The following is a 27,664-nucleotide window of genomic DNA, read 5'->3' on the forward strand; positions in this document are numbered from 1 at the left end:
ATTCCTGAAAATTCCCTGGTCATAACCAGGTACCCTATTTGTTATCAAAATTAATGCTAATTGGTCATACGGCTTGCACAACAGAGTATTAATAATGGACATTTCTAAAAGAAGGTCATCAAAGAAAAATGTTACTTTTCTGGAGCTGTATCTCTTGATGTTTTATGATTTAGAGTACATGAATGAAGCATAAGTGTAACACATATCTTTCTCCAAACAACTGATTCTCTGAGAAGTCTAAGGAAGTGAACCAAGTAAAAACTGGAAGCAAATAGATGGGGTAACTACTACAAACATGTATAAAATATTACAGCATTAACAAATGCTACTTTGTTTCCAAACAAATTTAAAAATGAAAACTGCTGTGCCTGGGAGACAGCGCTAGGGGACGGGCGCGAGTATATGCTGTGCATGCGCTAGGCCTGCAGTCTTCCCTCGGCACAACAACCCCCCAACCCTAGCATCACTGGGTGATGCTAACCCCTGAGCAACGCTGGGCCCGAGCAGCACCAAATCACCAGGCATGCACATCCAGAAATCACCAGTAGGGAGGTACTGGAAAGTAAGCGAGTAAAGTAAACCAACTAGCAGACTGCACTGTCACAGTGAAGATTAACAATCCTACACAGAACTGAAAGGCAATTTACTGAAAGTCAGTGGGGGTGAGGGCAGGACGGGAATGAGGCTTATATTCTGAGAAATACGCTGAATACCTCAAAGAGTGATTCCGAACACCCCCCCTTAAAAAAAAAAAAAGAGCTATCATATCAGTACTGTAAAATTCCTCAATAAAAAGAGGGAGGGCGCAGGAAATCACTTTAATACTTGAGATTGTGGTTGTACACATTGGCCACTAGGGGGTGTCTGGTACAGCAAAATTTTACTTACAAGGTTTGGCGCCAACGGTTAAAAACTCATGCGATTTGAAATTGCACTTAATGTTCCAATTTATAATCATAATGCTATTTCTAGCAACTTCAACATTTGAATAGGCAAATAATAACCAATGAGCAGACCACATTAAGTAATAATCAATGAGGAGACTGCTGGAGCATATTCTAGCCTTGAGCCGGGCTAGGCTGCTCCCGCTCAGCCAGGCTCTCCCTGCCAGCGGCTCCTGGCACCACATTTCCAACAACTCCCTTGGAGACGGGGCTCCCGCACCTGGAAAGGGAACGCTTGGTTGCCTGTGATTCTCACCAGGTTCTCTCTTTTCTTTGGTTATGGAGGCAGGAAAAAAACCTCCATCACACGGAGGCAGAAAAGTGAAAGGTTCTGGATTAGATCATGCTTCTCCCTAAATAATTACCAAATAGTCTTCCCTCTCTGGACTTCAGATACTGCTTATCCACAAAAGAAAGGGAGAAAGAGGCTGATGGGCAGAGTTATTTATGCCACTTTTATTTCCAGCAGAGAAATTTCTATTTATTTTCTGTAACAGTTAAGTTTTGTGTAAGATCTCATCAGACATGGATATCTGCTATTGCCAAGAAAAAGAAACCCTGTCCCAAACCCCTCCTGCTATGAGAAGTTTTTACCCTTAAGAAATTAACAACTCATAGAGTTAGGAACACAAGCCAAGCCAGAAAAAAAATAGGGTATCACTGAAGCTATTATGTAATTGATAAATGCTGAGGCAGAAAAACAGGATTTCAAATGTAGCTGCAATCAGATAAACAAGCTTTCTTTAAAACAATGCTTAAGACTAATAGAATACATGTGAAAAAATACTGTCTTTTTCCTTGAGTCTCTATTTTTTATCCCAAGCTAAAGAACAGCTACCAATTTTAACGTTACTTTATAAGTACAATATTTTAAACCATGGCTTCATAAACTCTTGAAACTCACATATAATAATTCCAAATGACTAATATAGACATTTGAGAAAAAAATGTGTACATTTTCTGAGGCTTAAAAAGATGATCATGGGACTGGAGAGATAGGACAGAGGGTAGGGCATCTGCCTTGCATGCGGCTGACCCAGTTCAATCCCTGGCACCCCAATTCCCTCAAGCACTGCCAGGAGTGATCACTGAGTGCAGAGCCAAGAGTAAGACCTGAGCACCACTGGGTATGGCCCCACACCCCAAAATAAATGAACAAAAACAAACAAAAAAATGAACATAAAAATAGTCTTCCATCACTTACAAGTTATCTGGGTATGGTACAATATATTAACAAAAATCATTTTACTGAATCAGTTCTTAAATTTTATCTAAGGAATATTAAAAGGGTATTTCAACCTGAGAAATCTTTGATGCTAGCTCACACCATTATAAATCACAGCTGTCAAAGTCAGTCATCTGCCTTGATAATTTTTATCAAAGATAATAAAAAAAAAGCCTGTACAAAATGAAGCTAATCTCAGAAATTCACTTTAAAAACTGATCTTCACCAATCTGACTGTCAGGTATTCTTTTCATCCACTCCCCCATCCAAGGGATGATCAAATATTCTTAGGGGGGGATTTTTCAGTGCACTAGATTCAATGTCCACATCTGGAAAGTGGAAGTAATACCATCTCTTATTTTTGTGCATATTATCTTAGAGAGAATATGTGCACAGAAGTGAACTCTTTGTCATGTAAATCTAAACACTGAACAAGTCAAGTCAGTACTTTGTCTTTTTTCTTATTTTTGGTTTAATGGAAAAGAAAAAACCTTTCTGGGGGAAAAAAGACCTAAAGAGGTTTTGAAGTGATTAAAGGGAGAAGAAAGAAAGGGAAAACAGAAGATAAAAGATCACAGGAACAGGGCCGGAGCGACAGTACAGTGCTTAGGGCGCCCGCCTTGCGTGCGTGCGGCCGACCCAGGCTTGATCCCAGGCATGCCATATGGTCCCCCACGCACCACCAGGGGCAACTCCTGAGCAGAGTGGAAGCAAGTCCAGAGCCCACCAGTAAGGCTCAAAAGCAACAGTGGGGTGGGGAGACAGGCAGGCAGGCAGGCAGGCAGGCAGACAGACAGACAGACAGACAGACAGACAGACAGACACACACACACACACACACACACACACACACACACACACAAACACGGAAGGGGAAGAGAGAGACAGACAGAAACAAAGAGACAGAGAGAGAGACAGAGATCAGAGAAACATTCAGAATCCAAAACAGAAAAACAGTTTCTTGTCCATTCTTCTTCCTAGAAAGCCGCTCAACAAGGGCGTGAACAGCTCCGAATGGACTCCAGCTCTGGTGGCCCGCCGACACCTCATGTCCCCATCACTGGCCTATCCAAGAGCCCTCACACCTGAGCTGCGTCAATTCCGGACACCGAAGCACCTTCGAGCCTGCCCTTCAAGTGTGCACCCATGGCATGGACACCTCTCACTGGAGCCCCGTCACCGACTCCTTGGGGACCTGGCAAAGCCGCTTGCAACAGGAGGCTGCCTGCCAGAGCAGATACGGCCACCGTGACGGTGAACCCTCCACACAGAGAAGCTTCAAATGGTAAGTTTTCTGAGAAAAGAGTTCAAGAGTAATTTAGCTTGTAACAAAATCTAAGGAACATCATTCCTTTTGTTTATTATGACCTAATATTACCCTAACATTGACCTGAGGTAAAATCAACCTGCTGTTCCTTTCTTCATTGTGTGTGCTTTCTCCAACATTAAATACAGAAATGACTAAGTAGGGAATTATGCTGTCCAGTAACAGTAAACACTTTACCACATGTGGCTATAAGGTACCCAGAATGGGCATATCCAAATTGACATGTGCTACATATATATACAATATTCAGATTCCAAAATCTGTAAAATATTTTATACTGATTACTTATAAAATGCCAACATTTGGAATAACTAAAATATATCATTAAAAAACTAATTTCACAAGGCCTTTTATTCACCCTTTAGGGTATCAGAAAATTTTGGATTAACTTATTGTGTCGCTCATTTGTGGCTCACCTTATACTTCTATTGGATGGTACCATTCCAGTCATTAAATTTCAATATCTATCTTTTTTTCTTTTTTGGTTTCAATTTAGAGGGCCACATCTGGAGTTGCTCAAGGCTTCCTTTTGGCTCTGCACTCAAAGATCACCCTGGTGAGGCCCAGGGAACCATTTGGGGTGCTGGGAATTGAATCCAGGGCTAGCCACGGGCAAGTCCAGTACCCTATCCTACTGCACTACACTGCGGCCCATCTTGTCTTTCCTTTGACCCTCACTGTACAATAGAAAAGCGATTGCAGGAAGGAAAGATCGTCACCAGGCTATTTTCACTGGCACAGTTTGGAAGGAGATAGTATCCATGTACACACAACATGCCAACACAGACGTATATGCACATACTTTGTGCACATGGAAAGTTTCTTGTGATACTTTGTCTATCTTTGTTTTCCTGAAGCTAGTATTCCTGTGCTTTATTTCAAAGCGAATAAAGCTGGAATTTATATAACTCAGACTTATCAAAATAAATCACTTCTTCCTGAAAGAATTCCCTGGGGACTGAGGGGGCAGCTCCCAAGCAGTGCTCAGGAGGCTAACTGGGCTCGGCGTTACATGGTATGGCCTAGGGACCACCTGGCCCACCCCAGCAGTGCTGAGGGCCTTTAGATCGTGTCCAATAGTGCGCAGGGGGCAATGGGTACAGAAGTTCACACCTGTGAACCTGTCGCACTGCAGACCATGAGTCATCTCCCTAACCGCAACAATTTCCTGCTAATGCTACACTCGTCCTTTCATTGTTTAATTTAAAGAACGACTCCAATGCGAGAGGTACCTAGCCCATCCCCAAATGCCCCGCTCCTCACATGCAATCACTTTATCGCAGGAAATCTTTTCAGTCCTCTTTCTCTGTGTCTTCATGTAGTTTATGTGTATGTTGAATATAAAATCAGTAATTTCTGCTAAGTATAGATATCTGTGAATTATAATTTTCCCTCTTTCAGTGGTATGTAATGTATGTAATATTTGTCATATTTGTCATATTTGTAATATTTCCATTAACTCCATTTATATCAATACTCACCCAGTTTAAAAATGAACAGTACAAGGCTCGAGGCACTTGACTTTCCACCGGTCCCTGTTGGATCCCCTCAGCCCCACCACCAAACTGACATTTCACAAAATACATCTAGATGATTTATTTAACCACTTCCTTATTGTTGAGTACCGAGGGAGAACTAGCTTTTGAGCTTGAATTGTTAGTTTGTTTGCAGGCCTCATTCCCAGTGGAGTTTAGACCCTCTCAGGGTCACCAGGGCCACTTCGGGGAGTACGCAGGAAGTCAGGAAGCAGCAGGAATCAAACTCAGAGAGCCTTATACGTGCTAGGCATATGTTCTACCACTACAGCACTACACTTATCCTCCCAGCCCAAGTATTTCTTGTTTATTAAAAACAACAACAACAACAACAACAACAACAACAACAAAAACCCTCTCTTTAGGCTTTTGTTGAAACCATATAAATATTATAAACAGGGATTTTTACAAAAACAACCTCATGGTAACCAAATTACCCAGACAATAAGATTAATTTTAAAAATCGAAACAATTTAAAGAATTAAATAAAATATATAAGGGGAGGACTGACATTGTTAGTAACTGCATTCACTGAATGATTCTCCACCCCAATGACAGAGGTGTTCTAAAGTCTGTTTCAGTGAACACTACTTTCGAAAGTGAAAGCATTTTCATTCTTCCAACAATGGGTTTTCTAAGGAAGAATTTGTTCAAGATCACTGAGCTGATCACATATCTTAACTACATACTCTAAGTACATCTACTCTATCTACAATCTGGTTTGTGAAACTTAGAAACTGTCCATCCGAATCTTTTATTCATGATATGTTCTTTTTTAAAAAAACGTTTTTAATTGAATCACTGTGAGATAGACCCTTACAAAGCTGTTCATGATTGGATTTCGGTTATACAGTGTTCTAACACCCATCCCTTCATCAATGTACATTTCTCAGCACCAGTGTCCCTAGGTTCCTTCCTGTCATCCCAGCCTGCCTCTATGGCAGGCATGCACCTGCCCACCCCGCCTCCCTCCTTCCCTCTCCCCCGCCTTTTGAGCACTGTGGTTTGCAATATTGTCATGATCTGCTCTTGAAATGCTTTCCCTCTCTGTGCTGAGCACCTGCTTTGAGTCTGTTAAATGAGGGTCTCTCAATGAACAGTGGTCTGTCTATACATGGTACTCTTGTAGTGACCATGCCTCTTTTAAAAAAAAAAGTACATAACAATTTTTTACTCACCATGAATTACAAAGTCACAAAGTTATTCACTACTAAGTTGCAGGCATACCATGTTCCAACACCAATCCCGTCACCACTTCCTTCCAGCAATGTCCCCAGTTCCCCCCTCCTGTGGCCCGGCCTGCCTCTAGAGCAGGCACCTGGCCCTCCACCACGGTCCTAGTGTTTCCTCCAAGGTTTCTGCCAGAAAACAGGTGGAGGGGAGAAACACGAATGGAAAAAAACTGTGGTTTTCTCTTTGACTCTCCCAGCTGATGGGAGTCTGAATGAAAGCACTAAAACTCAGCTTGTATAAAAGGAACTCCTCTAGTCCTTCAGTTATCCTTAATGAGAGATAATAGAAAATAATTACAAGCTTATTATAGAGCAACTGTGAAAATAAGCTAGAAGCTTTAACAATTTTAGTGTTTTTTCTTATAAACACACGAGTTCAAGAAAATGGATTCATATATCCATATTAAGAACCAAAACAAGGCTGGGGAGACCGTACAGTACAGCAGGCCAGGCACCTGCCTCTGCAGGCGCTGACGCCGGGGCACCCTGTACGGTCTCCCAAGCCCTGCCGGAATGATCCCTGGGTGCAGAGCCAGGAGGAAGCACAGGACAGGGCACGGCTGGGTATGGCCCAGAAACCACACACCAATTTTTTTGTTTTTTGAAAAACCCTCATAGTTAAGAAAGATCTTCAAAGTTCTCATCCCAGGTAAAATAAGTCTGCCCCACTCCTGGTTGCAGTGGTGGTCATTTACCAAATACACATATATACACACATAAAATATATAAGATCATTAACGCTGTTCACGTGAAATCAACATAATGACACCATCCCTCTCTGAGGAAGAATGAGACAATGAAGGGAGCTTGCCTATTTTTCTGAGTAACACCTCGAACTAGCAGGATGGTTGTGAATAATCTTGGGTAAATTCCCAGATATTTTAGCATCTAATTCTGCTACGCCTCTCTCACTTAAACTTTGCGTATTTTAAAAAGTTATGGATCCACTGACACTGTCTAATCCACACCCTGCACGCTTCACCCCTGTGGTTCTGAAGCCATCAGCACTGCCATCTGCGCTCGCACAACTTCTGACTCATCCCAATAAGTGACGGCTTCCCCTCCATTTGTCCTCATTTCACGTGAAGTAAATGAGAAGGTATTAAAGAACAATTTGTTATGGAATTATGCTGCAACTTCAAAGTGCTCCCATAAGTTACTCTGATTTTCTTTTCTGTTACAAGATAGTGCGGTTCCTTTGGGTAAAGAAGAGCTAGGGAAAAGGGCAGCTTTTCTTTTTGGCAACATACAGAATACAAGTAGTCGATCTAGAAAGGAAACCCAAAAACTTATGAATAAATCTGAAAAAGGGCCACGAGAAAACAAATATTCACGGTCTTCCTGTGAATTAAATGTGTGAAAACTGAAAACATTTTACACACGCTCTTAAAAGTAGAAAGTAGTGCTGAAAATCATCTCTGTGGCATTTATCCTAAAGGAAAGGGTTATTAGATCAAAAACTGGAGCATTTCTCCACAATTTAAACCAGAAATGTTACTTCACTGAAAATCAAAGAGGAATTCAAGTGAAGATGGTCTCTTACCTATTCTCTATCTCAGACATACCAACTTACACAAATGCAATGCTTAGTGCTCAAATGGGGAGAGGGTGAGGCCCTCAGAGAAAGTGCGGGTCTATGAAATACCGAGAGGATCTTACTTCCAGCTGCAGCTACCCAGTCGCGGTTCAGGCCAATCCCCCACTTACTTGGTGGGTAAGGAACAGCAGCTCTTCCGTCCTTCCCGAGAGGCCGGTCCTCTGCTCCAACTGTAGGCATTTTGGATGAGCGCAGTGCAGGCGACACAGCCTAAGAACATAGCATTTTTCAAACAGAGTAGCACATTCGCACATACGTAGAGCACTAGCCAACTATTTCTTGGTGTACAGCTAACATGTAAAAGGAAGGGAAGTATGTTTCCTTGCATAATGCTCCCCAGATGAAATTCTAGACAGACCAGCAGACAGTAAAACAAAGGAGACAGTTTAACAGCTTCTTAATTTAAGAAACTGAGTGAGTTTTCTTTCCATAGCCCAGGGCAGGATAGGCTGGGCTTCAAAGAATAACTTGCACACCTTTAGCAAGTCTTTATTTTCAGGATAATTGTGCAACAGTTTGGGGACAATGATTATTTCAGGGTGCTGCCTCTGAGGAGTAACTTGCTCTCAATTGGCTTTCCCCTGGAAGCACAGTTAAAATATTCGCCAACTATGATTCCTTTATTTTAACCACAAAAAACAAATATCTTCTGCCTTTATTCAGCAGTGACTGTTCAAGTTCAAATGCAAAAGAGAGAGATCCTTAAAAATGAAAGCTCTTTCCTTTGTATATGCTTATACAGTGTCAGAGTGGAAGTGCCAAATTAAATACAGATAACTGACATGGAGAAAAAAAAAAAAAGCCCAGACAAATACTCTCCCAACTCCTGATAGCAGTAAACCGAAACAGCAAGTAATTTTTAAGATAAACTGTTCTTTGTTTAAATCCCAGGCTAGGAATCAAAGCAAAGCAGCAATACTCATTTCGGAGAAACAAAGATTACTTTAAAGAATGCCCACTGTCTTTGGCACATTAACATTACCAAGAATATATCCAAAATAGAAAGTATTCTTCATTTGCTCCGATATTAATTCATTACTTATACAGAGAATAAATCCAATGGCTCAGAGCAGAGACAATAACCTCCAGGGATGGTGGCTGTGAGCACAGTTACTCAAAGCTTGTTTTTCCTCCCAATCCTCTACTTCTTTGCTATTCCTTGCCTTCATACTTAGTTCCTATATAACCATCAAAGTCTTTAAGGAACCCTCCAGGTCACTAACACCAACCCTAGATGATACTTGGTTAGTCAAGTTTTAAAAAGATCTCCTATGTTCAGATGACAATAAGGAAAGGTGCCATTTCTTCTACCAGAGAAATGTCTTGTCTTCCCCTTTTGTCTCCTTCTGGCACCCACAGCCTGTGTTCAGGTGATTCCATTTCAGTGCAACACCAGTTCCTAAAGAGTACTCCAGCTTTCTGGTAACAATGTTGTAGAAAAGCACTGACCTTACCAGGTCAGCTGAATACTCAGCAGGTAAGAGGAACACAATACCAGCAGAGTTCAAAAAGCCTTCCTAGCCCCAATAAATCTTTCCCCGCCGTTCAGAAAATAGACTTCCCTCGTTCATTCTTGCTCGTTAAATAAAGTTCATTCCAGGCTCAAATCCCTGTCCCTCCCCTACCTCTATTAACTGAGTCCTTTTACATTCCATGTCAAATCAATTCTTCACGGCCATTATGCTCTCATCATTTACTAAGTACTCATAATACAAAAGGTATATAATATCTGTTCATCATCTCTATTTTAAAGTGCGAACAGGCTCTAGGACTCTGATTCTATTTAACCTTTAAGCTACAGCTGAAACATGCTGCTCAAGGGTTTCTTTATACCAAAATGCCCAGCACCTTTAGACTCAGGTCATTTACAACAGTAAATGTATTTTATATATGCCTTTTTTTAAAAGTCATTAAGTGTTTCAAGTATAGGGAGATGATTTAATAATATTTGTAACCTCAAAGATAAATCTTAGAACAAGCAAATCTTCTCTGTTGGAGAACCGACCTTCAAATCAGTAACAATATATGATAATGGACGAATGGGGACAAAGAACCTAAGTGGAAAGTGAATATACTTCTCTAAAGAAACATATCCTTTCTTCCCTGTACATATCCTTGAAATACTGTATTTCACACATAATCGTAGCTACCACATAATTGTGGTAATAATATTGTTTTTATGCAATAACGGTACTTTTTTAAATTGGCACAATTTTTTTTGCTTTGTTTTTGGGCCACACTCGATGGTGCTCGGAACTTACTGCTGGCTCTGTGCTCAGGAATCTCTCCTGATGGGCTCAGGGGATCACGTGGGGTGCTGGGGATCAAACCCAGGTCAGCTGTGTGCAAGACAAGTGCCCTACCCACTGTACTATTGCTCTGGCCCCCCAAATTGACACAGTTTTTAAAAGGGCTTCACATAATAATCACACCCCACTTTTTTGGGAAAAAGAAAAAAGGCAGAAAATCTGTGACAATTATGAAGTGAAATGCAGTTCAGAGGTACTTCTATTTGCTGAGGTAAAAAGCGGGGAAAGAGAACGGGAATACCAATTTCCTGACCCAGCCCAGCTTTTCACCAAAATATTAAATTCTTATCTGTCACTTTAATCATGACATACTGTATTAGTTAACTTCTATATGCACAAATTCTACTTCCCCACTATCCTCAAGTCTGAAAAGGGACACATAATCTCATTATAGCTCTCCAAATACAGTCTAATCTCTAACAGGTCTATTACATGAATAAAATGTTACGGACATGATTTGAAAGACAAGATCTAAATGGAATACATAACACCTCTCTAGTCACCCTGAGATATCGGGAGGACTGGAGCAGGGGAGAAGCCTGAGCCCAGCAGGCAGAGCCCAGCAGACCTGCGGAGGGTGGTCCACTTCAAGGGCTTTCGGGGACCCCTTCACTGGACGTGCCATTTTTTTCCCTGTTAGCTTTCAATAAAAGTTTTTACTTCTCCAAAAGTTTTATTTTTTATTTACTTTAGCTTTTGGTTTTACAGTGAGTCTTGTAAATCAATGTGCTTTTCCTCTTCTCTAGAGCAGACAGGAACCCAATTCTGACCTACAACTCATGAGTTACAAAATTTTCCGACATATGACTTGAGGACTAAATTTTATTAGTAACTATCTGAAATTTCCATCTATATTTTCTTTCTGCCCTCACACCTCACCTACAAATAAATATTTTACATATATCTTTTCTTTCTTTCTAAAGCCACACATTGATTTTTGTAATAAGTGAGTTTAAAAATAAACATCCAGAATTATTGCACTCTCCTAACATTTAAAAAAAAATGAGGCAATCACAACAAGGATTGTTCACACCTTTTTAAAGAACATTCGGGCCCCGAAAGGAGAGTCTCCAACATCAAGGGAGACCGAGGCTCTGCTGGAACTCTTCCCACTGAGCAATCGGGCCCGTGCGGCTCTGGCAGACTCACCCCAAGTTCGTCCTCATCGGAGTTGTCAAAGATGTTGTCTAGGTCATGCAGGGAAGGGGCCAGATCTGTCACCTGGGTAAGGCTGCTGGAGCCGGCTCTGCCCGCAGCACTATCCTGCCGTACATCTGCGGGGAAAGGAGGCAAACGACGCGGAATAAGCAACTTCACCGTCGGGGAAGGCGTGAGGAGAAGCACAGATCTTAATCAACAAGACCTGCCTGAGACTTTTCCCTGTTTTCAGTTAAATTTAGACATACTTATTTCCAAATATGGTGATCAGTTTTAAAAGGCACTGAAAAACTATGAAATATATAGTAAAGAGATCAAACTATTGCTATCACAACAGGAATATCATTTTAAATTAAGAAGTCTCTCCCTTACATTTTATTTTAGCAACAATCCAAATGAGGCAAATAATCATTGTACACACCTGTTTTAGTAGCAGAACTGAAAATAGACATGGCATTTTTCCCATCAGGCACCGGCGTGGAATGACCTGGTGTAGTGACATCCTTGGTACCAAATCCATCCTCTGACTGTATAATAAATTCAGCCAAACAAAACACATGAACACCAACCCAAAGTGTGAAATATGAGGGAGAACACAAAGAATTAGAGGGAGGAATGGAACTTGTTATGAGCACAAGTATGATAAACCATGGTCTATGCAACCAAAGGAAATAAAAAAAATGTCCTTTTCACTGAATTTAAGTAGAACCAGAATTCCCATACATCCCCCTTAATCTTTCGGGGTATTTGGATCAATCAGGGTTTTGTGCCTAAATGGTACTGGTGGCATTTAATTAAAGGCCGCCATGGTGTTAAAAGCTGCCTTTAATAACATTTCAATGCTAAATTAGGAACTGAGATTTCTAGATTCAGGTATCTTAGAGTAACTTAAGAAGCATCTCCTGGTGGAGTTCATGCCAGCTTCAGTCAGCTTAATCAGTGGCTGAATAAAGAACAATACTCTCACATTTAAAAAACAAAATAAAACATATTTCATTAAAAAAAAAAAGAAAAACCATCTCCTGAACTATATTGTCCTTTTTTAATCTCCTCCGTTCTCAAGAATACCTCTAAAAATGTCCCAGTATTTCAAAATTTAAGGCTAAAGCCAGCAGCCACCCCCAGTACTCATTTGTATGACAATGAAACCAGAAAAATTAATAGTGACAGACTGATATTAATAGTGCTGTTATTAATTCGGAGATGTAGAGGTGAAAAATATTAATCCAGACAGGTAAAGCGCTGAGCACAGTGAACACAGTAAGCGCTCAACAAACAGTAGCTGCTGTTACCAACATGATTCTTTTTATTTGGGGTACTTTGGAGTCATAATTAAAAAGAAATAAGCAGGGAGCATAGGCCAACAAGAACCAGCATATGAGAGGAACATGCACTGTACGAGAGCTACAGCCTGGGGAATATGAGGCTTCATTTATGTTCGGCTGACTTTTAAACAAAGGTGAGCCATGACATAAAAAGGAACAACACTGTTTGATACAATAGTACCAAGAGCATGAGTATGGGGACAGAGCAATCAGGCAAGACTACCTCAAACATTCTGCCTCAGAAGTTTTCTCACACATGTTGGATCCACACAGACTAAAACCCACACCATGCTGGACGCTACGTTAAGTGGTACCTTATTCTTTTTCAGGGAATCTTTCTCAGTCCCTTGTTTGCATTTCTTGTTGGTAAAGATGTATTTGATGTCGCCGTCCTCGAAGGTGTATGGGTCATTGACTTCTCCCAGACTGTCTCCAGGTTGTTGTGATAGAGGCAATGGGTCGAGGAAGTGGGGTGGCTGCATCTGGGGCTTATCATGCCAGATTTTAAACCGTTTGTTAGGCTGTGCTAAGAGTCTAAACAGGGAAATAAAGAACAATTTTAGCAAGGTAAAGTAAAAAAGATTACCTTTTAAAAAGTAGCATTTCAAAGTACTTGTAACAGCATTAGCTATAATTTCATCTACAAAGTAAATTTCTTTGGGAGATTACAATCACAATCCAATAAAATTTAGCAGCTTCTGTCAAGAACACACATTTTTTGTATCTGATTCCAAGTATTCATCTTAAAGAACATTAAGAAGCTCTGAGAACAGATTGCCTAGGTTCAAATTCCATCTGTGTCATTCACTAATGACATGACCCTGGTTTCCTTCTCAGCTATGAAATTAAGGTAATAAAATGGTTGTGATGGAGTTTAAAAGAGGTAATTGGTGTTAATTATTTAGAGTATCGGGTAGCTCAAATACACTGTAAATATTAAGTTTCATTACTAAATGCATGATACATACTTGAATGCAAGCAAAGCCTTCATTACAAGGGTCAGCATCCAAAGGCCAAAAAATATGAAAAACCAAAAAATATGAAAAGTCTCAGCTATATGTGTTGATTAACAAACAGCAGACCCAAAATAAACTAACATGTGCTGATCTACTAAATGTCACGAGACCTTGCTGAGGCAGCAGGCTTAACCAAGGATACATGGGCCTAATTTTCATGAGCATTTTTCAAATGCAGAACCTATAATGGTAAAGAAAAGTTTCTTTTACTTTAAACCTGAAGCTTCGGCAAGGAAGCACTGTGAGGACAGCCCGGTTCTTAAAAGACCACAGCAGTGTGGAGCTTGAAAGAGAGTACAGGGGTGAAGGCATTGGTCTGGCACGCAGTTGACAGCACTGTGATCCCTGGCACCAAGAAACAGTCCTCCTGAGCAGCAGCAGAGTCAAGAGAAGCCCCTGCACATCACCAGGGATGGCCCCCAAACCCAAACATGAAAAAGCCAGTAGCCCTTTGGTGGGTGAACGGGTGGGTGGGATGAGTGGCCATACCTTTGTAACGCAGTGCTCTCGGAGTTTACCTCCGTTTTGGCATCGCATCTCTCACCCTGGAGCTCTGGAGGCCGGAACTCAGCATCATCGATGGGTGGGAGACGGTAACTCTGCCACCACTTCTCCGAGGACTCTGGGTTCGAGGGCCTAATCCCACAATATAAGGCTGTCTCGCTGACCTCTGCCATCAGAGGCAGTCTTTGGCCAACGAGGACAGTCCTGTCATCCATAGTAGACAATTGCTGAAGTTCTAGCCCATTTCCATAGAGGGCTGGGTTCACAGGGACGGATGGTGGGTCCAAACTCTCTGTTTCCTGACCCCGTGGCTGAGGGCTGAGTGTTGGAGGCAGAGGGGAGATGGGGGAATGAGGTGAATCCATAGGATTCAGATTCATTTGCTTGCTTGGGTTTCTGGAAGGCACGGCCATTTGCTTATCATACTTCCTACTGCTGGACACCTCCAAGGAGGAGTCCATCCCCGCCAACCCTAGTTTCTGTCCCGGTGTGTCTTGCTCCATGCATAACTCTTCAGCCACAGAGGGCCGATGGTGAAACGGTATCAAAGGTCTTTTTTGCAACTTGTCTCCCTTTTCCTGTCTCTCTGCTGTTTTGTGCTTAGAAGAAGCAGGAGGTGGTAAAGATGAGGATGATGATGGTCCTGTACTGAACCCTGGTTGAGATATTGTGGGAGGTCGACTGGGTCCCACAGCACAACGTTTTAAAAGTTTATGCCTGAAATGAGAAGTGAGATTAAGTCAACAAATAGATGAAAATAATATCATCATCATTTTACAAAAGAGGTGCCTCTGATGAGATCATGTCATTTCCAGTAACGTTACAGATGACTCAATACACCAAAACTCTAAATGCTAATCAAATTCATGAAGCTAAAAACTAGAACAAACCCTGATGAATCAATTGCATTCAAGACAGGCAGAGAAGTTAAGGACTTAAGAAATATGAACAAATAGAACACTGCTCTTACTAAATTAAGTGACCTGAACGTCACTGTCACTGTCATCCTGTTGCTCATCGATTTGCTCGAGCGGGCACCAGTAACATCTCCATTGTGAGACTTGTTGTTACTGTTTTTGGCATATTGAATACGCCATGGGTACCTTGCCAGGCTCTGCCAAGCGGGCAAGATACTCTCAGTAGCTTGCTGGGCTCTCCGAGAGGGACAGAGGAATCAAACCTGGGTCAGCCTCGTGTAAGGCGAACACCCTACCCACTGCTTGACCTGAATAATCACCCAAATTTTCCAATCTGATGAAGGTCTCAGATATTGTATTCAGACTACATCTTAAAGATGAAAGGAGATCATTTGCCAAGAAGAACACAGTAAAACAGTCTCCACTTTCTCTTTAATAACACCCTACCAACTCCAATAGAGAATGGTCTATAATGTCTTGTAAACTGGGAATAAAGTAAGTCTCAACTTCCTCAAAAACAATCATAAATGAGCGTCAGTCTTAGGAATGTTTGATGGTCTAAATATACTAAGAATCATATATGCCACAGTTGACTAAAACAGAAAGGAGGAAAGATTGTATCTGGACCACACAATAAAATGAGATAGAAGTGAAAAGGCTGAAAGTGAACACTAAAATAGCCTGTATATGCAACTGCATGAGAACTACCTACAGGAACACCAAGTCTGCTCACATCCTAATAAACTTCCTGGCAAGCATTGGTATGAGAAATTGCTCAGTAAAGGCCCACTCGATGATGCCAGGGTTTAATCTGCACTACAAAGTTATACAGCAGGTCAGTTTCTACCAATACATAAATCATTCCCAGGAAAAAATGTAAGCTCTCTTGCTGGTGTAGCAGTAACTCTTTGAGGCCACTAGGGTGGCATTAAATCACTACTGCTTTGCACTAAACGGTGCCCTAGTGGGTAGTAAAACGGATTTGTGTGGCATAATAGGATGGTTTAGTGGGACAACAGGATGGCCACCATGCCCCACTAGGCCATTAAATAGTGTGAGGAGAGGACCATTCCCTAACGGGGCTGGTATCCTACAGGAGAGAGCATGAAAGCACTCTTGCCAGAGCATCTGCTGCTCTCTGCAGTCCCTACCTTCGCCCATCACCATAACCCAACCCTGACCTGGAAGGAAGCGGTCTCTGGACAAGGCATATTGTCAATAAGGCATAGTACCATGGTGACAAATGAATGTATCATCTAAAAGTAAGTCAAGCGTATCATCTAAGGATACTTACTTTACAGCTAAGCCCTAAAAGTCTTTTCCCGTGAATTTTTTAATGTGGAATTTTCTCTTTTTACCAGACTAGCCCTCTGGTAAATATTCCATGGTAATTTCTTCTAAGTAAGAACTTTTGGCAAAATGATTGTATTTACAATTTTTTGTAAACTGTAAGTAAATTGTAAAATTGTAAACTGTAAACTGCCAGTTTTTGATTGTATTTGCAATTTATCTACACTGTGAAATGATTACAATTGTCAATATGCTAGTGACACAGTATCATCACCAAACTCTGAAGAGGAAAGGCAAGTCACTGAAGAGGCAGGTAGACCAGGTACGGAGGGCTAGATGTTTGGGGACCTCACGATAAAAAGGGAACACAGACAAGGCCAAAGAGTGTAAAAGTACACGGTAGCTGGAACAATGAGGCAAGCACATGACGAAAACATATTTCAAAGAAAATTACCGTGAAATGCAGTAATAGACTAGACTTAGCTAAGGAAGTAAGCAAATGATTAAAATTTTTAGGTAAGGAGGAAAATGTACAATAAAAAAGACCCTAACAGGATACCTAGCTTTTTGGAGAAACAGACACATTTACCTTGAGGTATTCAAAAAAAGACAAGGTAGGTTCAAGTTGAGAAATAAATTTCTGAAAAGTCAATGGAATGGACTATGTAGTTATAAAACAGAAACAACCTGATGGTTTCCTTAGAAGGAAATAGAAAAATAACTTAAGGCAAAAGAGTCATTTATTTATTTAAGATAAAAAAGAGTTCACTGCAACAAATGAAAACAAGAAGTTAATAAAAGTCTACCTTTAAAAAATTGAAAAAAGCTCCTGTAAAATGCAAGAAAAATAAGATTAAGGCACAAGTGATGTTAAATGCACTAAAATTTATATTCTAGGTAGACAATAACTTGACTATGAGTTGCTTTTAAAATAAAATCAGTATTAATAGAAAAATACTTATTTTCCCACACAATTTACAATGGTCTGGAGACAAAACAGTTATTTAATGGTATACCATACCTATCCCAAAACTAGAAATTCTCATGCGCTAAGCAAACTGATCCAGAATAAAAAAAAATGACTTTTTCAAAAACACTCTCATGGGAAAAAACTAACCTTTAGTTTCATTAGACTGACAAACTTATCTTCTCTCAATAAGAAGCTACCTACTGAGGAAAAGCTCCATAAAAGATAAGCAATTTGGGGGACAGGAGAAGTGGGGAAAGGCCTAAATTTTGTTGCATACATATATATACGAAACAGTCTGCACAAATCATGTAAAGGTATGAGAACTACTTATGTTCATTCATGTGTACCTTGAAGAATTCCGTTGGTAAAACCAGAGTGAAAAGAGCCTCTGCTTTAAATACAACAATCAATGGTAGTCTGGTAAATACTGAGTAGTAGTAAATGTGAAAGTAGATACTTTAGAAGTAAGCCAATCTAAGTTCTCCATTAAGTAAATAACCATCAACATACGCTCAAATATATAACTGAGCTGGATACAAAATCAGCTTTCACTTGAGAAATCTGAGGGGCTGGAGAGAGTACGGAGGGCCAGGTGCTTGCCTGGCACTCAACCTACCCAGATCTGCCCAGATCTGCTCCCCGGCATATCATAGGATCCCCTGAGCACAGCACCAGAAGTATGAGATAAGCAGAGCTGAGTGTGTCCCACCCCCTCCCCCATGAACAAAGAAACAACAAATTTGAAAGAGCTTTTGGCTAGATGTTGCTATCACACACTATCAAAAACTTCACTCTCACCCACATAAAGGATCCACAGAAGAGCTATGGGATCCAGATTCTACTAGTTCAAGCTAAATTATTTCATGGGCAAGAGGCTATCTTGTTAAACTGAGGCCTTTACGATGCTGCATTCTTTAAGGCATTAAAGGAATCTGTGGGAGCAATTTGTTAGTGAGAGAGCCACTTATCCATCAGGTTTCTTCTGGAACTATCACTTGCATAGAAGACGAAACTTTTCACCTTTATTACTGATGGAGAGACAATATTTCAAACCAAACAAAGTGGAAAGAGTGGTAGGACAGACCAGAACACAACCAACAAAGCCTCGTCTTTCTGAGTACGGTCCTGCCTTCTGGAACACCTACCTAGAGCAAGAACAGCTGACTCTTTGGGTTGGATCCACAAAGTCCCAGGTAGCAGGATTGTTAGCAGGCTCTTCTTCAAGAGTTGGAGTTGACATTTGAGTCCGCCTAAAGAAATATTTAAAAGTGACTTGTATAAGCATCAGATAACAGACATACGTCTGGGGAGGAGAGAGATATCAAGAGGCTTGTGTACACTTTACTAACAGTATTATCCTAATGCAGAGCAACCCAAAGGGCTGAATTGGGAGTAGGAAAGAAGAGCTGTATGGGAAATACCCATTCTACACAGTGTAAGAAGCAGGACACAAACATATTTTATTTCTGAGTGGTACACACAGTACATATCACAAATAGAACAGTACCAGGTGCCATTCATTGTTTTTAAAAAGTCAGACATATATTTTTACAAATATGTCACTGTATTTGCGAGCTACATGCCCTTAGATTATTTCAATCATGCTGAAACTCCTATATTTATTAGCAGTTATGGGCATCATTCCATACGTGTCACTGTCACTGTCATCCCGTTACTCATTGATTTGCTCGAGCAGGCACCAGTAACGTCTCCATTGTGAGACTTGTTGTTACTGTTTTTGGCATATCGAATATGCCATGGGTAGCTTGCCAGGATCTGCCGTGTGGGCGAGATACTCTTGGTAGCTTGCCAGGCTCTGAGAGGGGCGGAGGAATCGAACCCGGGTCACCCTTGTGCAAGGCGAACACCCTACCAGCTGCACTATCGCTCCAGCCCTTCATGCATGTAACTCGAGCAAATCGATGAGCAACAGGATGACAGTGACAGTAAACTAAAAGATAAGAAACGTAAATACCTCTTATACACGTCACTGATAACTGAGGACACAAACTAGGCTGCTTTCTGAGTGAAATAAGCATCTCTATCAAGTTACATCAGTTCAGTTAAATCAGTACAATTATGAAAAGAAGCTGATGTTTGTATGAATTTTGATATAAATAGAATTTATCGACTACTATCTGCCATGATCATGAAACTCAAGTGATTACAAGTTTTGTTTTCTATGAATGAATCCTCTTTTCCGAAAACATGTTAAGGAAGGAAAGAGGGAGAGCAGGAGGGGAAAAAGAAGGAAAGGAAAGGAGGAAAGAAAGGAAAGAGGCGGGGGGACGAAGATGGGCAGAGAAAGAGAATACTGACTCCCCTAACAAACAGAAGCAGAGCAGCTAGAAAGCACCCTCATAATCGTTGTCAGTACAGAAATGTCAGTTAAAACACAAAGCCAATGCATACCAGAAAACATGGTGATGACAACCTTTCTTTGTAAGTACAAAACATTCATAAATTGGCAAACAAAGAAAAAAAAAACCAAGCCCTCAATAACTAGCTTTGAGTTATCTGTGCTATAACCTATGAGATAAACATCATAGTCATTTTGAGATATCTGGAACTTCAACAATTTTCCTGGATAATTAAACTATGCAAAATTCTTCAACATTTTTGGTTTGATTTTTATCCTATATGTTCAAAAAATAAAGTAACAATCTATACATGTCACTGATAACTGAGGACAATCTGGTAGATTATCATTTTATTTTTTTTTAATGTATAAGATTAAAATTGACTTTTCATGTAAGAATGAAATGATAATATAAAGATGTTCACTGGATTCCATATGAGACACAATATAAAGTGCGTACTTGGACTGGGTTCTGTTGAGGATGCATTCCTTCCAGACTCGATGGACCATGTGATTGTGGAGTTTTGGAGGAATCTTCCCCGATCTCTTTGGACTGTGCATAGTTATCATCCCACCGTCTTGGGAGCCCACATGACTGGCGGCACTCTGGGTCCCTCCACTCTCACCTGGGAAAGAAGAATGATTTGGAGTGTCAGAATTTTCTGAAAACATCTTCTAGAGCAGAGACATAAATATTTTAATTGACGAAACCCATAGCCCTGTGGCTTTGACCGGATCTTCTGGGAATAATGCTACCTGAAACTATGAGTTTAATCTGGTCAAGGGCATACCTAAACAGAGCTAATCCTACTGACAGAATTTTGGATTTTGTTTTGGTGCCACCCCGGGGCGACTACCTACTCTGTGCTTGAGGGGTCCCACCGGGCAACCATCTGGTACCATGGATTAAACCTGAGCCTCCCACATGCAAAGCCCTAGAAAATTTTCATAAATCACAGCATTAAAGAAAAGTCATGAATTATTTTGAAATTTTCTTTTATTTTTCAGGTTTTTGAATCATACCCAGTGGTGCTCAGAGCTTCTGTGCTCAGGACACCAAATGTGGTGCCGGGGAAAGAACACAGATCTGCCCCATGCAAGGCAAGCGACCTGCCCTCGGTACTACCTTACCAGCCCCATTCTGAAAGTCTAAATCGCGAAGCAGTACAGTTCAGGCAGAAGCGAACAGTGGACAGAGCTTCATTCTCATTAGCTGCCCGGATGTTTAACGACTGCTACTGGTGTTCTGGATAAAGAGCTCAATGGCGCAAAGTATTTTAACAAGGTCAAATTTCAAATTGGTGCGTGGAACTGTCTGTCCTCATGCCTACCACCACTTATGAAACCTTAGTACTAAAATACTGAAAAAGGCTATCTCAACCTTTTATATCACAGGATTAAAAAAAAAAAAAGTTACTGCTTTTCTCTAATAACGCTACTCATTTTCCCACTCTAGCTAACAGGCAATCCATTTCTTTTAATATACCCACTATGACTGTTGACAATATTGGCTATTGAGTATATTATGAGAATTTTATTACTTCTATCTCATACAAGACAAAGTCAGTTTCCAGTATTATAACCTAATTTGATTACTTCCATCTTTCTCATTTAAGAGATATATGGCGAGTTTTATTCAAATCAAACTATTATATAAAACATCTTGACCAAAATAATCTCAATTACTCTAAAAACTCTACTCTTTCCTGGAAAAAAAAAATAACTCAAACTAATATTCTTGGTATCAATACAACAGCACCACTAAATGTGAATAGTTAGGCTTAGCTTAAAGGTTTTATTAAAAAAAAAAAAAAGAAGGGGGAAGGTAACCTTATCATGCCTACATTCTAAAGAACTAAAGTTTTCGTGTTCCCAGAATTGAGAGAGAAGAAATTTGCCCCTTTATTACTGTTGTTTGTGTTTGTGTTTTTTTTTTTTTTGCTTTTGGGGTCACACCCAGCGATGTTCAGGGGTTACTCCTAGCTATGCACTCAGGAATTACTCCTGGCAGTGCTCAAGGGACCATATGGGATGCTGGGATGCTGGGAATGGAATCCAGGTCGGCCACATGCAAGGCAAACGCCCTACCGGCTGTGCTATCGCTTCGGCCCCTTATTACTGCTTTTTATCTTTAAAGCTCCTTGAGTTGATTCACAGTGCAAAATAAATCATTTCAATTTTTACAATGAATCTTCAAAAGTCTATTACAAAAAAAAAGTAAAGTGAAGTAAGTAAATAAATAAAGTAAATAAACAGATGTTAACACAGTCTTTAACTTTCCAAACATATTTAATGCTCTACAACTTCTGATGACTTAAAATGTGGTTGATACTGACATGGACAAAAACAAAACTTTTAATCTCTGCTACTCAGACTACTTTAGTTAACATTTGTACACTTATCCTATGAACGTAAGAGGAAAGCTGATATGCTAGGTGTAAGTGATTTCACCAAGCTAGTTGGCCTTGGGGCCAGAGAGAGAGAGAGAGAGAGGGAGAGAGTATAGCAGGTATTGTGCTTGCCTTGAGAAAGACTGACCTGAGTTTGATTCTGGCAGCCCATATGGTCCCCTGAGCCTGCCAGGAGAAAGCCTTGAGTACGATGGGTATGACCCAAAGCCAAACAATACACAAAAATATTAACTGACCTGCAAGTCCAGGAGTCTGAGGGGCATTTACAGGAAGGCAGTAACCCCCTCTCCTCTGTACGGAGGAGAGACAGGCAATACTCAAGGGAGTCAGTCACCTGCACCTATGGTTCCTAAGCTCCCCCCAGTAATGACCCCTGAGAACAGAGCCAGGAGTCACTTCTGAGTGTGGCCCCCAAACAAAAACATAAAGGGATCTAGTCTCTCAGCAGCTTGAAGTTTACCCTAACACTATATGTGACCAGATCTCCAGAACTAATATTTATCAACTAGCTGCAAGCTATCCATGAACAGCAATGATCCAGTTCTTCCCCTTCCCATCTCAGTCCTCCTCCCCCACCATTCTAACCTCTGTGGAGATCTTTTACTCACTGCTTTAGTAACATGTTTAGGAAAGCTTTATTATCTGCGGTCCTGCCGTGGAACAGATGCTCCTCTCCTCAACCAAAGTGCCCCAGACCCTCTGCCACTGTCATTGTTCCTTAGCTCACTCTTCATTCCCCACTGTCCCTCTCGCCCCAACTGGTGATCTCCGGTTTACAATCCAGGAACCAGCGTTTTCAGGGTTACTATGTATTTCCTTGCTTGTTTCTCTGTACACTGCACTTTCAAGCATGCAACTTAGTAACACATAGTAATAACCCTGCAAAGTGGGTAGTGTTAAATAGAAAAACTGACATTTAGGACAGGTCTGAAAATCAAATGAGGTCTTTAGCCTATTAAAAGTGGTAGCACTGGAGCACTGTCGTCCTGCTGCTCATTGATTTGCTTGAGCGGGCACCAGTAACGTCTCCATTGTGAGACTTGTTGTTGCTGTTTGTGGCATATCAAATATGCCACAGGTAGCTTGCCAGGGCAGGATACTCTCAGTAGCTTGCCAGGCTCTCTGAGAGGGACGGAGGAATCGAACCCGGGTCGGCCATATGCAAGGCAAATGCCCTACCCGCTGTGCTATCACTCCAGTCCATTTTAAAAGTGGTAGGCTGTAAAATTAATTTCTATCACAAAATCTATATATTTCTCTAATATTTTACTTATTGAAAACTTACCAAAATTTTTATATACTTTATATATAAATTTTATATACTTTATATACTAAGGAAATTTTGAAATACTATCTGATTATCCTATCTAATCCTCACAAAAATTACCATACAAGAGTGTATCAAGATTGTATTGTGTTTTCAAAGTTTTCCAGCCAAGACTTTATTTACTCTGTAGCTCCTGCCAGCAAGGCCCACATTAAACTCCTATAAATAATCTCATTTCAGCTCAAGTGTGATGAATAGCCTCTCCTGAGTGACTAGACTGCCAATTAAAATGAGCTCAACTATAACAACAAAGATTTTAATACAGGAAATATACTACTCAACCAGGCAGGCAAAACCCACCCAATCTAAACAATTTCTGATTTTTTTTCCACAATGGAAGACTGTTTAAACTGTCACAAATTTCACAAGTAATTCATATTCATCATTAAAATAGATTACTGATAGGAAACAAGCCTTATTTTGGTTCCCGGGTGCTAACGTAACTTCATATTCTAAAAGGGAAAGAATTATCCGAGATTTGTCCCTGGCTAGCAATGACCCAAGTCCCCGAACATAAGGTTTCTGCCACTCTCCGACTTAGCATTTTCCAGGCAGCCAACATCATCTCTCCATTGTGTGGAGGCGTGGGGTGGGATGCAACAGCATGCATGCATTGAAAGGGAAAAGATATGGGAAGAACTAAAGAGAAGCGCCTAAATGGCTCTTCTACGGGCACAATTAAAATTCTAAGGTCCTTTTAAACTTCGCCTAAACTTCTTCATTTTGAAAAGCTCTTATCTTCCACCTCCACTTTTCCACTAGGAATCTCCCAGTGTTCATTTGCTTCCCTTCTCCATGGAGGCCAGGGAGCTGTGGCTTGTGGGATGGTCCTGGCGGGCACTCACCGATGACAGCCTGCTCCGGAGACGTGGGCGGGGTGAGCGGCATGCCACAGTTACTTGGGTCTTTCACAGCGCCGAGTCCCTGCTGCCCAACTGTGATATGGCCTCCGGCACTGACGATGCTCTGAGGAACAGGGATGTCGTTCTGAGAGATCAAAACGAAGGCTGAAGGATAAACCATCCGAACACCACCTGGAAAGAAGGAAGGAAACATTTCTCACAAGACTGCTAACTTTGATACTCCTGAGAGTCAAAGTCATTAGGTTCTCCAGAGATGGATACGTTTCTAAGGTAAGAGCTATTGAAGCATGTGTTCTGACATTATGACGACAGCACTTGTGATACTGGACCACTGGTGTTCCAGGCAAGGTGACTACTCCACATATAATAGTGGGTCAAGAAAATTTTTTTAAAACGGGAAAACTGTGAGGGTTAAAATTTTTTTTTTAAAAAGTCAGAATGATTATCTTTTTAAATTAAGATAAAGATGATACAAAAAGTTCTTCAGGCAAAATACTTTCTCTTACCAACAATTACTTCCACGGCCACAGGGAAATCATCATCATAGCCCAGCTCCTCCTCTTCTTTCAATTCTTCTTTCTTTTTAAGCACCATTGGGTAGAAATACTGCCATTCCTCGATCAGTTTACGAGTGGCTGGGTCTGACATCTTGTATGCTTGGCCTGTTAGCGTCCCATTTAAGCCATAAGGACTTACCAGTACTAAGGGAAAGAGAAATGTGTTAGAGCCCAGAATAGTAAAGGCCTACCGAGGTGTGGTGACTTCGTGTGTCATTACAGTATAAAGCCCAGTATCACACCATGCCGCTCGTTCTCTATTTCCTAACCCCTTCTACTTATTCTTTCAATTTTCTTTTTTCGCTTTGGTAGGGATCAAAGGTCTCACACATACATAAAGACTTCACTTTACCGATAAGCCACATCTCTGGTCCCACAATGCCTTTGTGAAAGTCTAGCTGCCGTTTTTCCCCTTCAAGTTTCTAATTTAAATGCTTTTATTTGTATGACTCAACTCACATCAATATTTAAAGATGCAATCAATTGGGTGAACTGTAACACTCTCAGCTCTATCAACACATGACACATAACTTTCTATATACCATTACATATGCTTATCTATTTAATAACAGCTCAAACAATACAAAGACCTAGTCTTCAAGAACGGCAATCATTCACTACACCCCCAACTTGCCTAGAAGTCGTACATCCTGATGCAACAGGAGTGAAAAGGTGGAGCACCAGGTGAGTCTATCACTTTAAATCCACCCATCAAACAAGTTACCAATCAAAACTGATGACTTGATGGCTGGGGGGGCAAAGGGGGGGTGAGAGATAGAAGCTAATAGAAGGAAATCCCCAGTCTCCCTCTCCCCTCTTCCCTCTCTCCCTCCCTCTCCATCTGCCGAGGCCGACTGCAGGATCAGGTATGGCTCGCACAGGCCCAGATTGATGGCAGACTTGGGCAGGGACAGACACTGAGCACGGGATCTTGCCCACAGCACCGGGTGGCAGACTGAGACTTCAGGAAAGTCAGGACAAGATGTCAGGGAACCGCTGGGTACAGTCTGGAAAAGGCCCAGGACACGATTTCAGACTAGAAAAGCATACACTGGTGTGGGTAGACCTGGTCTCGTACACTGGAGGTGAGTGGACAGCGCCCAAAGGGGCTTATGAAGCTGTCCATGGATGGGCAGCCCCAGGGCCAGGATGACTGACATCGCACATGGGTAAAAAGAGGCCTGGATATCTGGGGAGGGATCTGGGCCAGTCTACTTAGACTGTATGATAAACTCTAGCTTCCTAAGCTTCCTAGCTTTGTATGCAACTCTTTCATACAGTTCTCAAGTACCCACCAACTCAGGAAAAATCCACTTTTGTGGTAATGCCCTTACAATGGTTGCTGAAACTTTCTAAATATCTGAGTAATTAAAAATATATAAACAAATTTCCAGGAGCAGAAAAATCTCAATGTATCAAACCTGAAATATCACAATTACTTTAGATATAGAGATTATATTTTAAGTAAAAATTTAAATACTAATCTTAATAGTTGTTACCTCCAGATCTATATTCTTGGAATCATGGAGCAAACGTAAAAGGCATTCACTTACACAGATTTGTCTAATGCTCGCTGAATTACAATTTTGCACACCCACATAAATACTGTATGTTGGGCATCATCAAACTAGTCATAATATATGTGAGGCTGTGCGCAAGCACTGAACTTTATCCTCAGAGATGATCTACTTCAAATATACCTATTGTACAAAGGAAATGTTCATAATTTTATTCCTCAATGCAACTTCACACAAAACCCTGTGTGCACGGGAGATTCTTCCCTCCCTGTGAAATGGTGGTCTTTCCTTTCTTCTGCAGTAACTGACTCTGTTCAGCTTTCAAGTGTCTCTTGGAGATGGGTCTTCATCAGCTAGACATGCGTGGGTCAGTGGCTATTCATTTGGAAGAAGGGCCCGAGAGCCAGGTCACCACCACTTACTCACCTTGAAATGGTGCAGGTGAAGACTGAGCCATGTGTATATGCTCCTCATTGATCAAATAAATTGGCTGGTGTTGGGCAATTTCCACACTCGTGCAGACATTGCTTTCCCCATGAAGGAAGAACGTGAAAGCACAGGACAAATGCTCACTGGAAAAGAAAGAAGGAGAAACTCAGTTCTACATTTTTGGGAGGTAGGGAGGTTTGAAACAGGAACCAAAGATGCGAGAACACTTTACTTTATTAGCCATACAACAAGTTAGCCTCGATGAATTTCTAACTGGATATGGACAAGCTAAGTAGCAAGGACTTGTTCACAAACTAAAGCATCCAGGTTAAATTTGAGGAGCTATTTGCTGCACTGTATAATTTTGAGAGCAACTGTGCAGAATTCTTCCTCCTTCTTCTGCATTAGGTTACCTCTGCCTATAAAGAGTTTATATGGCTATAAACTCTCAAGAACAGAAAAAGCAGCATAACGTTTTGCTTTGGTTTCCACCTAGTGGTGCTCAAGGGCGACTCCCAACTCGGTGCTTGGCAGGGCTCACTCCTCGGCGGGGCTGAAGGAACCACAAATCACCAAGGATCAAAAGCAGGCCTCCAGCATAAAAAAAAATATGTGCTCTGCCTTGGAAGCATCTCTCTCTATAAGACTTCTCTACTTACTCAGGCACCAGCATCCAAATTCTAAGAACAATGACAAGATACTTGCTTGTATGGTATGACATAAAGAGAGTATATTTACAAGCCTTAAAATATTACATAAGGTTAAAATAGTTGATTAAAAAAAAAAAGCTGTTCAGGAGACTGCTGTATATAAATTCCCAATAATCACTAATGCTATACATGTTATACAGGC

At 41.0% G+C, this 27,664-nt stretch overlaps 1 protein-coding gene across 3 annotated transcripts in view; it reads right to left on the reverse strand.

Annotated features, from left to right (window-relative positions):
• Nucleotides 1-27,664, reverse strand: part of MED13L (mediator complex subunit 13L) — a 282,240-nt gene that overhangs the window by 35,291 nt on the left and 219,285 nt on the right. For all 3 annotated transcript variants that reach the window (XR_008631414.1, XM_055147001.1, XM_055147000.1), the window contains exons 5-14: nucleotides 26,810-26,955; nucleotides 24,816-25,010; nucleotides 24,292-24,480; nucleotides 20,169-20,334; nucleotides 18,495-18,599; nucleotides 14,158-14,889; nucleotides 12,967-13,186; nucleotides 11,749-11,854; nucleotides 11,319-11,443; nucleotides 7,971-8,070 (exon numbers count right to left, since the gene is read on the reverse strand). Coding sequence is in view for 2 of the 3 variants with exons in the window: in XM_055147001.1 (XP_055002976.1) it covers nucleotides 7,971-8,070; nucleotides 11,319-11,443; nucleotides 11,749-11,854; nucleotides 12,967-13,186; nucleotides 14,158-14,889; nucleotides 18,495-18,599; nucleotides 20,169-20,334; nucleotides 24,292-24,480; nucleotides 24,816-25,010; nucleotides 26,810-26,955 (2,084 nt within the window). In the remaining variant the exon portion in view is untranslated. The remainder of the gene's footprint in view (nucleotides 1-7,970; nucleotides 8,071-11,318; nucleotides 11,444-11,748; nucleotides 11,855-12,966; nucleotides 13,187-14,157; nucleotides 14,890-18,494; nucleotides 18,600-20,168; nucleotides 20,335-24,291; nucleotides 24,481-24,815; nucleotides 25,011-26,809; nucleotides 26,956-27,664) is intronic.

The sequence above is a fragment of the Sorex araneus genome, chromosome 9, assembly GCF_027595985.1.
Source record: "Sorex araneus isolate mSorAra2 chromosome 9, mSorAra2.pri, whole genome shotgun sequence".
In the NCBI taxonomy this organism is placed as follows: Eukaryota; Metazoa; Chordata; class Mammalia; order Eulipotyphla; family Soricidae; genus Sorex; species Sorex araneus.